Source organism: Cupressus sempervirens, chromosome 7 (assembly GCF_028749045.1).
Source record: "Cupressus sempervirens isolate cs-2001-9-10 chromosome 7, ASM2874904v1, whole genome shotgun sequence".
In the NCBI taxonomy this organism is placed as follows: domain Eukaryota; kingdom Viridiplantae; phylum Streptophyta; class Pinopsida; order Cupressales; family Cupressaceae; genus Cupressus; species Cupressus sempervirens.
This window is the reverse complement of record NC_143124.1, coordinates 731,915,266-731,933,676: the sequence shown is the minus strand read 5'-3', so window position 1 is coordinate 731,933,676 and position 18,411 is coordinate 731,915,266. Positions and strand designations below refer to the sequence as shown.

The 18,411-nt window shown below is 36.1% G+C and overlaps 1 protein-coding gene across 1 annotated transcript in view; it reads left to right on the top strand.

Moving 5' to 3' along the window:
• Positions 1 to 18,411, top strand: part of LOC149549321 (Tic22-like family protein) — a 139,820-nt gene that overhangs the window by 17,617 nt on the left and 103,792 nt on the right. The window contains exon 3 of the mRNA XM_089792770.1: positions 17,168 to 17,247. Coding sequence (XP_089648896.1) covers positions 17,168 to 17,247 — 80 coding nt within the window. The remainder of the gene's footprint in view (positions 1 to 17,167; positions 17,248 to 18,411) is intronic.

Below are 18,411 nucleotides of genomic sequence, written 5' to 3'. Positions count from 1 at the left end.
ATAAAAATTTAGGTGGGATCCCTAAGTCTTAGGGATTGATTGAGAGTTGTCTAAGAGGCATCTAAAGAGACCTCTGTGAGCATTTTGAAGACTTTGAGTGCATTTCCTATTTTTTAGGATGCACTCCTTTTTTAAGGTCTTAGTTCACCGATATACATCTTGGGGGCACGTATAGCAAACGAGAAACCATTGGGATTTAGGTTTTGGATCACAAGTCTAGTCTCCTACTTTTTAGGAGCATCCCTAGACTATAGGGAGAGCTGGTAGTTAACATGTTGACCACTCTAGAGACTGAGGAGATGTGTAAAGACCTCTTGGACAATTTTTGAGACTTTGAGCATGGTTCCTAAATTTTAGTGAAATTTCCTATTTTCTAGGAGGATTTGCTAGTCATATAGCAAAGGTGATCACAACATTTGAGATGGATCTCGATTTTGAGCTCCACATTGGAATTTAATAATAAATAATGAAATATTTAACTAAGTTTGGACTTAATAAAATGATATTATAGTAATTTTATATGAGGGAATAAGTTATAATAAATTATTGGGCCCCTTTCCCTAGTTAATAAAGCGAAAAAATGTTATTTTAATGAGAGGGGACAAATAATGTAATGGAGAACTGCCCCTTGTGGTTCGATTTTTATAAGAAGGCATAATAGAATAAAGTTATTATATTATTAAAAGGGGCAAATGGAAGCCTTATTCAAAATTAGGGTTAGTGATGAAAATGAAAACTATTTGGGAGCTCATTTGGCATATCTTTGGTTGAGAATTTTCACTTACAAGTTATTGGAATTGTAAGAATCTGCCTTAGGGCAGAATTTACCCAAGACCAAGGAACTCAAAACACAAGCACAAATTAGACCAGAGTATGATCAGAATAATTGTATAGTATTCAATTCTATGTACAAGTACACTAGGAGTGCCTCAATATAAAGGCCTCTGAGATGCATCTAGAATGCCTTGGAGTTAGCATCATGATAAGTCCAACAACTAGGCACATGTCCACCAGATATGGGTTATCCTCCATTATGCACGAAAGTAAGTGCGATGATGAGAGGATAAGCCTACAAAGGTGAAACACGCACATCAGTGTTGTAGACAACATGTGCTAAATTAGGAGTGCGAAAAACTGTGTTGTCTACATGACAACTCAGTGAATGATGCAAACTCCTGTGGTGTAGACACCATGTGCATAATTAGAGTTGCGTACTTCTGTGTTGTCTACATGACAACTCTAGAAGATGCACGAACTCTTAAGTGTCTCATAAAGAGAAATAATAAAATAATGCATTAACCTAAGTAAACTTAAGTAAAGTGTAAATAGTAAATACCTATTTACACCAAAAGAATAAAAAAAATTCCCCCCAAAAGAAATGATTTTGGCACTTTATATATAGTGCGTTTACAATGGGCCACTTGCCAAAATGGACAAAGTGGGCTTTCTAATTTTGTTGATTACAACCTCTGAATAGAGTACAAATCTGGACTATTACAATGTAGCTCAAAATTACATCAATTGTGAAGCATTACAATGCAAAACAGGACCTATCTCTGAAAGTGGTATTTTTGTCCTCACAAGACTACAATCTGACTACAGATCTGAAAACTAGAGGAAAAAATATACACTCTAAAAAAAAAAGGAACCTGAAAAGGAGTCTAGATGAGCTCGTACGATGCCTTTTAAGTTGCAAAAAGCAGGTTTAGACAGGTACAATTGCCAAAAAATGCTTATACTGACCAATCCGAGCACCAAAACCAGAGACTAGCTACACCACTGAAAAATTCAGGAAATTTTACCCAAAATAAAAAAATATCGCATCTGATTTGGAGTTCGTATGATCGAGTTATGGCCATTTGAAGTTGGGCTACTAAATCAAAACTGCATATGAAGAGGGGTCTGCAGAGGAAAACACTGTGTTAAATTTGACGGTCAAATGGCCGTCAATTTTAGGATCGTGGTTTGCTGATGTCAGCGTCTGCTCAAGCCTGTGATGATGTCATCCGGTATGGATGATGACGTGGCACTGTACGGAAAAGGCAGACGTGTACTGCTGACTCAATGCTAACTATTCTGTAAGCAGCAAATATAATAGCGACATGTGTTAGGCGGTGTCTGGAGGTCGCAGGTATAGCTAGACACCTTGTGGATCGTGCAGTTGGAGGTGACAAGCGAACACGTGGCGAGCGTAGGGATTGCCTGAAAAATGTTGCAGTGGCTGCCGGAAGTGGAAAGAACGGCCGGTGGGTTTGAGTTATATGGCATCGGTGTTGGGAGTATTATTCCCACATTGATGAAGCCTGCGAATAGAGACGTCTTTAAAAAGAAGCCGTGGATAGCATAAAATAAAAAGCGCTCGTTTTGTTTGTTGGATGGTTGCCGATAGTATGATGTATGCCGAAGATTTAGTGTAGACGGGTGTTGTTTAGTCCCTTAGGCCGAAAAATGGAGGATCCAACCCATTGGAAATAATTTCACCGGAGCTCACACTCTTCTATGTTGGATTTCCAAATGAAAATACCGCCTGTGAATTAAATAAAATATTCCTTGCGGAATATACGGTGCCTGTGCGCTAATTTTTTTTTTCTCTGCTTATCTCTACATGCCCGTCTAGGCAAATAATTTGAACAAAAATTCTGAAATATGCAAAAATAGCAAAAAAAAAGAAATTCTGAAATATGCAAAAATAGCAGAAAAAAGGATCCGAAATTTAATTAATCAGATTGAAAAAAGACCATACTCAGATTTGCAGAGCGGACCTTCTACAAAAATTTTTTGCTTCTCGGTTGACTATGGCCTAAAATAGGCAAATTTATAGTCAATCTTCACCAAATTGTTGCTCCGGACGCAATGGTGAGGTCCGCTTCGGCTCTAGACGCTCCCAATTGCAGCTGATCCTCCGGATCTGAATCGGGTCCCTTAGAGAGATGAAGCAACGAGATCTCCAATGGCTATGTGACGAGTATCTCCCTCCGCTTTGATACCATGTAAGAATTTGTCTTAGGTCAGAATTTACCCAAGACCAAGGAACTCAAAACACAAGCACAAATTAGACCAGAGCATGATTAGAATAACTGTATAGTATTCAATTCTATGTACAAGTACACTAGGAGTGCCTCAATATAAAGGCCTCTGAGATGCATCTAGAATGCCTCAGAATCAACATCATGATAAGTCCAACAACTAGGCACATGTCCACCAGATATGGGTTATCCTCCATTATGCACGAAAGTAAGTGCGATGATGAGAGGATAAGCCTACAAAGGTGAAACACGCACATCAGTGTTGTAGACAACATGTGCTAAATTAGGAGTGTAAAAAACTGTGTTGTCTGCATGACAATTCAGTGAATGATGCAAACTCCTGTGGTGTAGACACCATGTGCATAATTATAGTTGCGTACTTCTGTGTTGTCTACATGACAACTCTAGAAGATGCACAAACTCCTAACTGTCTCATAAAGAGAAATAATAAAATAATGCACTAACCTAAGTAAACTTAAGTAAAGTGTAAATAGTAAATACCTATTTACACCAACAGGAATACTTCAGGTTTGGATTTTTTAGAGGATCAAGGACAAAAACCCTTGATTCTGAGCAGCTTGGTGGAAGGGAAGAGAAGTCACAAATATGAAAAGTCTTAATTGCCAAGTTTAATGACAATTATAATCTCCGCTGAGCTGTATCATTTCATATGTTGCTAGAAAATGCAGTAGAGGACACATACTTCGGCCTGGGTGTAATTCCTTAACAACATCCTACAGATCAGACCAAAAAGTCAGTAAATTAATCCATTGGTATCATCTTTCAGCTGGCCATATTCCACTCTCAGCCATACATGATGTCAACAAAGCAAATGAACTAGGGTTTGACCAATGATGGTAGATTCAAGATGTTTTATTCTCAAAATTGTAGATTGGAGTGCATTTATACAGCAGTAGGAAATTTCTGCAATTTCCAGCTAGTGTGGACAAGTATTCTAGCCTGGTACATTTTTGTATGAATTGTTTGGTCAACAAAAAAAATGAGATTTGAATACTTATCTCAGATTTGTGTATTTGCTGATACATATTATTTTTAGAATTAGTGCACTTTGGTTTACCAGTGTTAGTTTCAATTGTACCATTGTAGTTGTTATTTTCAGTTGAGTAGAATGAATGGTCAAAAGGCATGAAATGAAAAGTTGTCCTTCCCTCAAACATGAGACATAAAAGGGAGAAGATAACTTCATTTGAAAGTGGGGAGAGAGGAAGGAAGAGAAAATGGAAGATGTGAATCAAGAAAGAATTAATTGAAGAGAAATAAGGAATGCAAAGAAAATCAAGAAGTGACTCTTTCAAAGGCAAAAGATACAAGCGTTGCGACTTTTCAAAAGGGTGGTAAATATGGAAGGTTGTGACTCGTTCAAGGGGCAGAAACGATGAAGGGCAGAAACGATGAAGGGTTGTAACTTTTCCAAAGAGTGTCAATTATGAAAGGTTGCAACTTGCTTGAAAGGCAGCAATGATGAAGGGTTGTGACTCTTTCAAAGAGTGGTAACAATGGAAGATTGTGAAACTTGCAAAGGGCAGAACTGATGAAGGGCTGTGATTATTCTAAAGGGTGGTAATTGTGAAAGGTTGTGATCATTGCAAAGGTCAGACATGATAAAGAGGTGCGACTCTCCCTCACATTGGAAGATATAAAGGGGAGAAGGTTTCATTTAAGGACATCTAAGCGAGATCAATTTGGGGAATAATATAATATTCTCAAATGCAACAATGACAAGTAGTTACTTCTTATGAAAGACAGTGACCCTTTCCCCAATAAAATATAAAGGAGATTTTATTTCAAGCATTGGAGGACTTATCAATCATCAATGATGAATCAATCCAAACAAATCCTTCATTTATCAATCATTAATTCCTCAAGAAATCAAGGAAACAATGAATCAGCAAGGTTAAACAAGCAATCATCAAATCCACATCAATCATCACCTCATCTTGCAATCAAGAAAAAAACCAATTCAGCAATCAAATCTGCATACATTCATTGCTTCATTTATCAATCAGGTAATCAGAAATCGATAAATAATAACTCACAAATATCTCAAATCAGCAATTGAAGAAAATAAAAGAAATTAGAGCAGATTAGAAATATATATACAGCATTCAATAATAGAATTCTGATTTAGACTGGCATGCTTGGGAATGTAAATATGTTTAATATGTATGCTTAGTGATATGCAATGTCATTAGACATCTTTACTCTTTTAATACATCATTAAATAAGAAATTAGTGAACCCTTGTCAATTTTTTGTGTTTCATTAATTAATAAGTTTGATCTATTCCTGGTTCCCACAAGCATCATATGTGGAATGGAGGGAAACAAGTTATGGGAGGCAATAGTCTAGTTCCCTCCAACTAAGTAGACCACTCCGAGTGATGAAATTGTTTTAGCTGGATGATCCTGCCTCTTGTGGGTCAGGGGTGGGCTGTTATAGCTGGATGTGCTATGCCTTTGTGCTTAATCGGGCCAAACAGTCTCCAGGCACCCTTTTGAGGTTTTTCCATCCCAAATTCTACTATGGTTGGCTATGGAATAAGCTAGGTTTATGTTTATAGGAAACTATTATTCATATCATGTTAATTGTTCGTTAAATCCAAATTATATAACTTTTAATGAGTTAACTTCAAAATGTTTACTATACTATATTGTTGGAATTGTTAATTTTGGTCAAAATATATACATAGCAATTTGGGGACATTCCATAAGATCTAATGCATAGAGAAACTGAGAGTGAACAATTTGACCTAACTTGTGATTGTTGCAGTTCAAATGAAGTTCTCTACAATTGCAGGAACCCAGATTTGTTGCTAAGGCCCTATCAATAGATATGGAAAAAAACGAGGGTGATGAAAAAAGTGCAAGATTGAGAACAATTTTGAAGTTTTTGTAAATGAAACCAAAGTTCTTCCTGAAATAGAAAGGGGAATTTGACAAATTCTGCTGGAGGAAAACTTTAAATAGAAAGAAAGGCTAAAAATAATCTCAATGTGGAGCGACCAACTACACAACAAAGTGCAGAACCGACCTCTGATTATTTAGAATAAACTGTCATGTTGAAGGATAAGAAATTTTAAACAGAACACGAGAGTGGAGTGTGTCTATCATTTGACAAAATCAAATTAATATATAAATGGCCAAAGAATTGATATTTCATCATAAGGACGGGAAAGAGCACTTCACAATTGCTATTATGATTGCTCTTTTCTTGAACTAATAAATATATTTTGATTTTAATATCACATCTAAAAGCTTCTCTTTACAGTAATGCAATTATGCTGTATTTAATTTTTTTTCATTTAATCAAGTCATATATTTAATATACTTTGCTATCTATTTAATACTTGAATGCAGCAGGAGCTATTATTGTTAGCTGTGATGGTTGATCTTGTCAATCATTTTCTATCTCCCTTGATGTTGTTCTTGCTCAAAATGGCTATGATAAACTGTTCTACAATTTCCTGCAACCTATGTTGGTGTTGTTGGAGGCACTATGGTATTTTGGTTCCAGCCTTTGACTTTCTACATAACTGTTGCACCTACATATGACTGTTGTGTTTATGGTCATGACATGGCTGTGTTATTGTTACCAGCTCATCTCATTGTGGCGGTCATTATATTTTGAGGCATCAAGTGTTTGTGGAGATGAATCGACACCTATTCGATACCATCACCATCACCATCCTTACTAATTGACATGGGAAAGCAAGTGTCGACAGTTTCATGTTCCATTGATATTCCCGTGTTTGCTGGAAAACTTTTGAGTTGAGTGGTCTTCAACTCTCGACGGGATTCATTGTCTTACCCAAGCATTGATGATATTGTGATCATGTGGTTATTCATGATTACAAAAAAATATGAAAAAGTGTTGTGTAACTACTGCCAATTCCTTATTATGCTTCAGTTTTGTCCTTTGGTCTTCAGTTGATCTGGAGAGTCCTTTTTTGGAGGTTTTTTTTCCATTAGTTCACAATGAAGTATTCTTTGGTTTTCGTGCAATGAAATTCACTCTATGACGTGTTTGGTTATTATTATGCAATGATTCATTGATAAGATACCAGTTCAAGCATCGAGAAGGGGAGATACTATTACTGAGATTTTATTTTCTTGAAGGGTATTGTCTCTGTAATCCTGTTGAGCACATATTGCCGTGTAAGGTGATTGATTTTTTACTGTTTTGGCAGAGGATAATGTCTTGTCGTTGCTGTAGTATGTTATGGAAGAATTTTTGTTTGTTCATAGATTGTCAGTATGAGTGTATAGCATTGTGGAGCATGTATCTACAAGAGTTATTGTAAAAGGTTGTTTTTATTTATCTCTCTATGCAACACTTTGGTGTGTAGTTGTAAATACCTTATTTTGTAAGAGAACTATCTGTTGACTCGTTATTCTGAGAAAAAGCTTAAAAGGGTTTTGAGCTATGCATTGAGACTCTGTTATTGTTATTCAATAAATGAATACTTTTTGTGTGGCTGGATTTTTCCCTCGAGTAGGAGGGTTTCCTGAGAATAACTCTGGTGTTTATGTGTTGCTGATTTATCAGTTATTTGTTTTCATGCAATTCTGGTTCAAAACTTAACATGTTATCAGAGTGAGTTTAAGGAAAGATCCATAACCATATTTATTCCAGCATCGAATTATTCTTTTCTAGTGTGTTTCTTGTAGGTTTTGATATGGTGAATGGGTCTCTGTGATGTACTGAGATACCATCTCATGCTTGAACAGAGTTTTCCTTCACTGTCATGGCTGTCATGTAACTCCCGCACCCTTCTAATAGACACTGCCAGTGTTCTTTGGTTTGCACTTTTGTTTAAAAGGTCTTGTGGCTGGAGAGGGATCGTAGGATTTCATTGCTTATTTTTGCATGCAAATTTATATCTAAAACTGCAGTTGTGATCTGAAGAATCCAACTGCACAATTCTATCAAATCATTCTTGTCAAGTGACAACATTTGCTTTGGTTGTCAGCAATCTGATGATTGTTGCAATTATTTCAAGACTGCTGAGAAGACAGAGACAATGTGAACAAAATTTTAAAGATTTTTTAATTGGAACCATGAGAAGCTATAGGAGTGTGTTACAGCGAGTTTCTGGTTACAATTGTGTTCTATATCTACTTGCTGCTGTGAGAAGTTTCTTTGCTCTCACATAGACCTCTAGCCATTTGAAGATAAATTATTAAGAAGATTTTTGGCTGTTGCAAAGTGACACTACTAAGATTGCAGAATTTTCATATTAGCACCTGTACAAGATCTAATGGTGTAAGTTTCTCCGCGTTGTCAAAAATTTGTAAGAAATGAATGCTTACTCTATTTGAGAGAAAGTTCATTTTCTGAGTTTGAAAGAGAGTGTCAGAGGTGTGGCTGTGAGACTATATTCCTTCTGGTTTTATCTGAATATTTCCTTAATATTGGTTATGGCTAAATACATAGTGAGCATGACTGCTATGGTGAATCAAGGTCTTCAATGTAAACAGGTAATCAATCATTATGGAGATCTTGAAGTTTAACAATTCTATTCTGTGTCGTGCCTAGAGTGGAGACAAAGATAACCCACTAGAGTTCTATGTCCTCCAGTTATTCTTTAGAAGAGATCCAACATGATGGAATTGCTTGCTAGGCACTTTTGGTAGTACCCACAGTATCAAACTCTTCTTTTTGATGGGAAGGTCTTCACTGTATATTGAATATAAAGTTCAGATCTGTGAAGAGGTTAATGTATAGGCTGAAGAATCCTCTTCAAAGCATCTTGTTGAACTACCAACAGGTGAAATTGACAAAAGGACGAACACAGTGGCTGTACATAGAAGAATGTGCAGATATCTTGTGTTATAGTTTTGCCCCTAAATTCACATTGAGAAGCTGTGAGGGATTAAGGAGAAGCCATTTGGAGTTATGCGAAACTGACGAGCTGTTTTACAGAGGGGAATAGTGGAGCAATGGATAAAAATCTAGAAGAAGAGACCATGATGATGATAGCAGGGAAAGCTATGAAGACCAAAATCTGAAATAGCGTTGCTAAATTGATCAAAAACAAAGAGAGATGTATTTTATGATTGTACCTTTGAATATTGTTCATGAATTTTTTATGTAGTCAAAATTAATTTATGTTATAACACTAGGAATAGAGAATTATGTATGCTTTTAGCATCGGTTTGTATATTTCTCTTCAGGATAGTTCGATTCTATGAACTGCTACTGATTTCTATAAAATGTTTTCAGGAGGGATCAAGAAACAAAAGGATGATGAGAGATTATGTAAGGAATTCAAGCAAGTAAGAGCTTGATGCATCTTGTAAGAAAGTCATGCAGGCTGTTGAATTAAACAAACACAGGGACACTGCTTGTAGCCATAGGACTGAATTGATGACATATAAAGGTTGCAGATTTAATTGAGACTATTTTGGGCGAGCTTTGAAGGTGTTGTTTAAAGTTAGGAAGCCTGGTTGCTCTGTTTCGGTTGCGCAGATTCCTACAACAGACATACTATTAATGTTTCAGATATTAAGTGACTGATTTTTTAGTTACAGAGAATCAATTACCTGATCCGAGTGATTTCAAAGGTCATTTTCAAAGGTGTTCTCATAGCCATCATGGTTTGAGGTTTCCTTCCTATCATAAGAGGACACATATTAGTGCTACTAAAGGTTATTCTTCATTGTCAAGCCTCCAACAAGGGTGCATCGAGCTTATTTAGCTGTCAAACTGAGATCAAAGGTGCACAAGGATGATGAGAGATTGCATTCAACGAAGAATTTAATGCAGCCTGTGAGGAAGTTATGCAGGCTGAAGAATGAAGTTTCAGTCTATCTTGTGACCAGTTTCTTCTAAGAGAAGGAGATGACATTCAATAGGAGTTGAATTTCAAGAATTCAAGGCATGAGTTAAGAGCATAAGGTTCTAAGATTAACAAAGGGAATTCAATTCCACAAAATCTGTCATGTCCCCTTTTTATTGACATGTTATTTTGCTTGAATTTGCCTATCATGGACTCTCGTAGGCAAATGGTTTTGGTGAGAGAGTCATTCTGATGATTATTTGGGGATTGGATGGTCTTATTTGCTCTTGGAGAGATGGGGTTTATCATATTTTTATTTTTATGTGGGGCCAAAATATTATAATTTTGAGTTGAGTTGCACTTTTTATTTTATAAAGTTACTTTTTATATAAAAGTGCATTATAAAGGGATTTCATAAGAATATTTTATGGATACTTCTAGAAGTTCTTAGAGGCTTCTTAGAAAAGTGAATAAATAGAGTGCTTGGCCTCTCATTTGGACATCCTATGACTTGAGTTTACACTACTTTTCTCTTTGAGCATTTGTGGCGCCATCTTGGTCTGTAGATTGTCATTTGATCATTAGGAATGGAGTCTCCTAAGGATTTGCATAACTGAGGAGCTGAAATATCCTTTGAAGGGTTGCACTTTGGAAGTGGTATTCAGCTACTTCAAGTTGGGCTTATTTGGACATTTCTAGTAGGGTTCGATTTTCAGCGTAGACATACATTTTTGCTCATATCTCATAATTGGTTGGGAGTTTGGTTTTTATTTTCTTGGAGAATTTTCCTTGGAGCTTGGCGATTATTTCTACACCATTTTCGGCACCTTTCAACCCAGCAATTATTTTTGCTAGGAGCTGTACCAATCCGTACATGTACGGCTATACCTGCAGGCCGTACGGTCAGCAAATTAGAGGGCAGTTTGGAGTTGCATTTTCATCCTTTTGTTTTCAACATTCAGTCTCCAGCATTTGCTCAATCCAGGTTCTTTTATTTCAGTTTATAGTTGTAAGAAATTCTCAGTTGTATTCAGCCAGTAAGTGTTTGTTTGTAATGTGCCATGTTGTAATGCCTTGAGATGAAAATCGCATATCATATGTAAAAGCATCTAGTTATCATTGAATGAATATATTGGCACTATTTTACATCAGTTATTTGAGTAGATTTGTTGCACAACAATTCCCTTTATTCAGCATTTTATTTTCAGCGGTATATTTAGTTTGCATGCCAAGTGTTTGACGAAATTACACAGTTCAGTATTAGTGGTTATTAGTGGCCTATTGACAAGGGCCATTACAAAATCTCTTTGTAATCTCTGAGGCAACAGGGATCAAGAGGGAGTTCTATAAAGAAGTGAAGATGTCAGCAATGTGAGTTGTAGTGTTGCAAGTTCTGGTGCTAAAGTTTGCAGAAAACCTAATTGCACAGTCCTTCTTGTTTTGAGTTTAGTAGCTCCACAATCTCATTCAGTATAGAGTGATTAGGGATTAGGTCAAGGAGGATAGTGCTGGACACTAGCATGTCAGAAGGTTTAAAGGTTTGTGTTGAATATCAGTACTCTATGGCAAGCATTGCAGACAATCTTCGATGAGGTGGTGATGAAGTTGCTGCAAGTGCTAAGATTCAAAAATGGAGTTTAAGTGGCAAATGGAGAGTGCCAAGTCCTTTGTAAAGGATCAACAACCTCGTTTAGCAGTGTGAGTGAAAAAGCTCCTTGTTTGGTCAAACATTGGAGTCAATAGTAATTTTTGTGATAATCTATGTTGTGAGAATGCAACTTTTGATGAGAGGGGGTCTTTGCTGAAAGGGAATCTGATTATTAGTAGCTCTTATTATGTGCTGTAATACATTTTTCTCTGAGACAGAAATTTGAGATGAAAGCCCTTGTAATGCAAAATTCTCTATGCTAGAGAAATTTGAGGTGAAATCCTTTTAATGTACTTTTCTCTGAGAGGGAGAAATTCGAGGTGAAAGCCCTTGTTGTTCTTTCCACTCATGAGAGTAGCCATAGTGGATGTCATGTTGAGAGACTCCATGACAACATCACGTTGAGTGATTTCGTGATGAGAGCTTGTGTTTATTTCACACATGGGAGTAGCCATGGCAAACATCATGTTGAGTGAATCCATGATGCTATCACATCGAGAGAATCTGTGATAAGGTTTTGTGTTTAACACATATGGGGGTAGCCATTGTGTTTGTCATGTTGAGGGACTTCATGACATAAAATCTATAAATGTTATCTCTTTTGTTAAGACGGAGTGTTAGAGTTTTGATAGCAACATGTGCTATAATTATTGTTACCTGTGAGGGTTAATTTTGTCAATCATTGTTCTACTCTCTTGTTGATGTTCTTGCTCAAAGGTGTTTGTGATTGAGAACAGTTCTACAATTTTTACAACCTTGGTGTTGTTGGAGACACAATGTTGTCTTGGTTCCAACTTTCGACTTTTTACATAATTGTCACACTTTATTGTGACTGTTGTGTTAATGGTATAATGAAACTGTGTTATTGTTGCCAACTCATTTTAATTGTGGCGGTCATTGTATTTTGAGGCGTCAAGTGTTTGTGGAGATGAATTGATACTTATTCAATATTGTCATAGTCCTTACTAATTACCATGGGAAAGCAAGTGTTCAAAGTTTCATGTTCAATTGATTTTCTCGTGTTTGCTAGAAAATGCTTAAGTCTAGTGATCTTCAACTCTTGATAGGATTCATTGTCTTCCCAAAGCATTGATGATATAGCATAGTAACATGGAGACGCGTCCCCTCGCTTTTGCCCCAAGTCTCAGGGATAGGGAAGCACTGGGGACTTAGGGACTTCATCCCGCCGTCCCCAATGATGCCGCCAGATTTCGCCACCTCCATTGAGGATGGGTGGATGTCTCGATGTTGACTGTATGCTGATTCAACTATTTATGTTCAATGTTTGATGTTCCAATTCAATACAAGGTTTAAGTATTTACTCTTTTACATCTTTTCATAACTAGCATTTTAAGTACCATAAGTATAGTATGAACACCCCTATCTTCGACTACCGCCTCCTATCCCCCTACCATCCCCAAATTAGGGCTGCTCTGTCCCCTCATCTCGAAAACTTGTTCCCCCCCGTCCCCCGGGGTAGTGTAACTATGTGATATAGTGATCACGTTGTTATTCATGATCACTAAAAAAATGAAATGGTGTTGTGTAGTTATCGTCGATTCCTTATCGTGTTTCAATTTTGTCTTTTGGTCTTTGGTTGACTTGGACAATCTATTTGCAGAGGTTAGTAATTGTTTTGATGGGTCTATATTCTTATGCTAGCAGTGTAGCCTGCATAGGATGCAATTCATTCTATGATTTGTTTGGTTATTCTTATGCAATGATTCATTGATAAGACACCAGTTCGAGCACCGTGAAGGGGAGTTAATATTATCAAGTTGTTATTTTCTTGAAGGATATTGTCTTAATGTAATCCTGTTGAGCACATATTGCTGTGTAAGGTGATTGATGTTTCATTGTTTTGGTAGAGCTAATATCATGTTGTGGTTGTAGTAGGTTATCATTTTTTTTGTCATATAGTGTCAATATGAGTGTATAGCATCCTGGAGAATGTATTTACAAGATGTTTTGTAAAAGGTCGTTTTTATTTGTCCATGTATGCAACAATTGGTAAGTAGTTGCAAATACCATGTTTTGTAAGAGGAGTTTTTGTTGACTCATCATTCTAAGAAAAAGCTCAAAAGGGTTGTGAGTGAACTAAGACTATGTCATTGTTATTCAATAAAGGAGTACTTTGTGTGGTTGGGTTTTTCTCTCGAGTGGGAGGGTTTTCCCAGGGTACCTTTGGTGTTTATGTGTTGTTGATTTATCAGTTATTTGTGTTCATGCATTTATGGTTCAAACCTAACAATTATGATGTCAAGACACAAATACACTTTGTATAGATACATTTATTGCTTCTTTTTCAATTGGTGAGAAGGTTTTTTTTACATTGGTTATGTCTAGGTGAGATCACAAATGAAGATGCCATCCTCAACATGAATGCAAAACAGTAACACAAATAGTCCAAACCTGTTAGCGCAATAGATTAGCAGGAGCACAAAGCTTTTGAGCGAACTAGCTTGACAAGGGTCTAGACCATAGTTTGGAGCACTAAGTCTCTTGGCATGAATGCCAACAACATTGGTGCTAAGGTTATAATAACTAGACATAACCCTCAAGCACCATATGTTAAGGATTGCACAAGATTCCCAGGTCATATTAACCCAACGAGGTTTGAACCTTGGTGGCTACAAAGGCAATACAATGCTTTAACCATCACACTATGCCATCAACAACACATTCATTGCTTATGTTAACAATGTAATAACATTGAGTTAGTTATGTTAAAAAGTTTGTCATAATTAAATTACAAGTTACAACCACCTTGTAATGCCCTTTCAATAAGAAATCCAAGCCACTTTTACTAGAGTGTGATGGAACTCTAAAATTTTGGCAAATTTTAGAGTCCCAAACATCATTGTAAGGGGATTACCTTTAGATCTTACTCACTACTTATGTTTATAAAATATGATTCAAAATAAGTAGAGGTGATGATTAGGATAATGTGGAGAAGGAAGTTGGTTTGTAAATACATCCATCCCAGTACTATACAGAAGTATCTGATGTAAAAACATTTCAGGGAAATTTTTTCCAAATCATTATCCAGGATGCAAAAGAGTATTTCACAACAAGGAAGAAGGTGCTATGAATGTGATTAAAAGGACATTTTCTATATAAATTGACTCACACATAGAAGGAATTAATTTAAAGAGGGACGAAAACATTTTCTTCAGGCAGTTGATTACAGACAGCAGTCAGCATAGAGACATGAAACAATCAACATATGCGTTGTTATAATCTTTCTATCTTGCACATTCAAAGCTCGATAATCACAAAGCCAACAGGTGATTATATTAAAAAGGGTGCAATTAAAATAATCTAAAGCAAAGTATTAATAAATACAAGGATGTGATTTTAAGTATTGAGAGAGAGTAACTTTTCTATTTGAAAGGTTGCACCTTTAGAAGAGAAAGATATATATACAAAGGAGTAAGATTCAATATATCGGGACATCCGAACATTTATATTCTCTTAGGAGAAAAGTATTTTTATTTTATTATTGTATGGAGGAATAAGGGGTCTATTATGATTTTGTAATATATTATTATTGCATGTAGTAATTTGGCCCACTTTCCTATAGGCCTCATTGAGTTATTGATCGGAATGGTACATCTTCAGGTTATGTTCATTGAGTCACCTATTCATTTAGCACACCTTTGGGTTATGCTTTTGGTACTATGTACCTAGCGCATGGAGCCCCTACATGTGTTCGTGAGCTTTTGTGATGCACATAGCCTAAATGTGTAACGTATACCAGCCCAATGTATCTTAATAATCCCCTTTTATCAAGCGATCTTCATGTGTAAGCTATGTTATTTATTATATCAGGGTGCACGACTGTTTTAAGTTAGTCTATTCTCTTGTCATATGTATGAATGGTATATAAACAGAGGTCACATTTTTCGCCTTTTAATCACCAATCTATGTTAAATGGCACACCTCTTACATTTAGTGCAAGAAGAGATTAGCTCCATTGTTGTTATCATTTCTTGCTCTTTGCCTTAGGTGTTGCGTTAAGTTTATGCCAATTCACTTATTTGATGTTTCTGCATGCATTTACCTAGGGATTATGATGGGAATGGGTATGGAGACAAGTATCAAGACAGTAGATATAAAAACTGGAATGTGTAAATTCAGTAAAATAAAATATGAGTATGCAGTGAGTAAATGATTTAAAAAAGACATAGAATGTACAGCAAAATTTTGAAAGCACAGAAAGATGCAAAACAAATTGTTGTTATGCTAAATCACACTGGGACACACCTTCTCCTTAGTAGTGTTTTTCATGCCATGCAGCTCCACCCATGCCACACTGTGCCAACACCTACAAGCACCATGCCAATTTCCAATGATGCCTAACCTCAGTGTAGTATTCTCAACAGATTGGTGCCATGTATCACAGTGATGCACTCCTTGCCCAACTTGTTTGAATCATCCTTGATATGACACATATTATCAACAGTTTTTATTTGATTCATGTGCTCATGGTGCCATGTTTGATAATGCTTCCTTAGCTCGCATGATGCCAGTATACCTTTCTATGCAATATCTACTTTGAAGAATAACTGTGACACCCATAGGAAGGTGATCCATTAGCAATAATTTAAATCCAATGTCTCCTAATGATTCCAGATATAATCATCCTTATAAATGTGCTCTACTCATCTGTAATATGAGTTCTGAGAGAGTAAATGCGTTACATAAAGTCACACCATACATGTAGCTAGAGAATAGAAAGCCTTATATTTCCATTGAGAGTATTTTATGTACATAACATATTTTTAGTAGAGTTTTCTTGTTTGATTAATATTTTTTTCTCGTGTTTCACTCTTATTGTTATTACTACCTTATTTATAGTACACTTCAGCATGTAATACATCTAGATTTGTCAAGTGTTGTCTTTTAGAGACTACTCCAGTTCTTCGTCATGCTTCTCTTGGTTTCACTTGTACATCATGTGAAGGAATCATCTTTGTTCAATCACAATCAATGGTCCTTTATGTAGCACATACCCTGATTCTCAAAAACATTTTGTAGGAAATTTGGCTATAGCATGCCACAAAAATCTATCAATGTTCTCTCATAGGATGCTTTAGATTTAAAAGCTAGATGTTTTTGATAATTTGATTCAATATAATTGCATGCTCACTTGAACCAGTGGCACATGTTCAAAAGCCATATACTTGCCTATCATCTTCATTTCATGGAGTCACCTACTATCATGCTAGCTCTTGATAGACTCCAGTTACTTTTAGCAAAGTGCACTTTTATTGTAAATGAACATTTTTACTTTCACAAACATGAGGATTAAATAAAGTCCATTCCTTTTAATTGGTAAATATTGTTCGCCCTTATTGTCATTCAGGCAAATTATAATTCCATGCACTCAAGTTAGTTTATATGAGATTTATCTACAATAGTTTATAGATTCTTTAAGTGCTCCACTTTTTTGTAGTTCATTCATATTCCCGTTCTTTCATTTGTCTGGAAGTATATTTTTATGTGTTTTGGAGTTTCTTGCCTTATTACCCAGTTTATCTTTATTCAAATCAAACAAATAAATATAATTTGCCTGCTGCAGTATTGTTTAAAGGAAAATATTTTTGAAATTATTAATGATATTTATTGATGCTATTCATTATATAATTTGTGTGATAGAAATAGAGTGTTGATAGTTTGTCAATTTTAACAGTGGGGTATGTAAACCGGTTAAACATTCCAAGCGGATTGGTGGGAGCTTGTCGCCTTGATGTAGCCTATAAACATTTTAAAGTAAGTTCATTATGGCTGAGAAGCTTTATTGTTAGTTGGCTTGTATTACTAGCCAGGGAATCTTAAACATTGTCGTAATGATCATTGCTTCTTTAGTTGTTCAAATTCATATGGATGCATTCTACTGTGTATATTCTGAAATGCATCTAGAAGTGACTTTAATGTGCATTTTTATGAGAAAACTAAAGCTGTTTAATGATTCTGCATGTATCTTGGTGCTGTTTGTCATGGAAGTCTTATTACTAACCAACCTGAAGTGATTAAGGTCTTAGTGGTGATGTTATAAATGCTTATTGAGAGAAACCCGCTACTAGTTTGCTTCTAATATATGTTTTACCCCACAAATTTATCTATCACTAGAATAGAAGTGTACATTTCAACTGTAAGATGGAATCAAAGTAATGTTTCAATTGGTTGCTAGTTGTTTTGGATTTTACCAGTTTTTTCACATTCTTGCTTTTAAGGTTCTTAGTTATGTTTTTGATAGAGTTGGTTCGAGACTGTATGAAAGCACAAAGTGCAGATAGCCTAGTGAAGGATAGCAAATAGCTTATAATTAAAGTAGGGGTACAAAGCCCATGAGCAAGCTGGCCTAGCATAGATTTGGACTCACTCGATATCATTGCCATGAACAGCAGTCAGATTAGATATGTATATTAATATGCATGACTGACCAAAAGTAGGTCAATGGGACTCAAGAATACATCAGTTTATGAAAAGTTCTAGTTATAGAACACTCTAGGAAAGCAAAATTAAGGAAGTACTAAAAACAAATTGAATTAGCGCAACACCAATAGAAGTGTTTATGAAATCAGTACATGTAGCTTGTGGGGAGACCGATAGGATGAGCTTATAAGACAAGATGGATTGTGTACAATTTTCATCAAATATCAGTGTTAGGGCTTTGAAGGTGGGTAATCACATGCTATCACTACGCATTGTGAAAGGACTGATACATTATATGGTAATGCTTATTGGGGAGTGCCAAAGTTTAAGGTGGTAGGCATGGTAGTGCAAAGCTAAGTACTCCCCCTAGAATCTCTTCTAGCATCCAAAGCCGTTGTAACTCCTATAATGTTGAAGAAAGTTTGTAATGTCTATTTCTCCCTATTGCCTATGGGGTGGTTGGGAAGGAATAAATTCATTTCATTGTGGAGCAAAGCC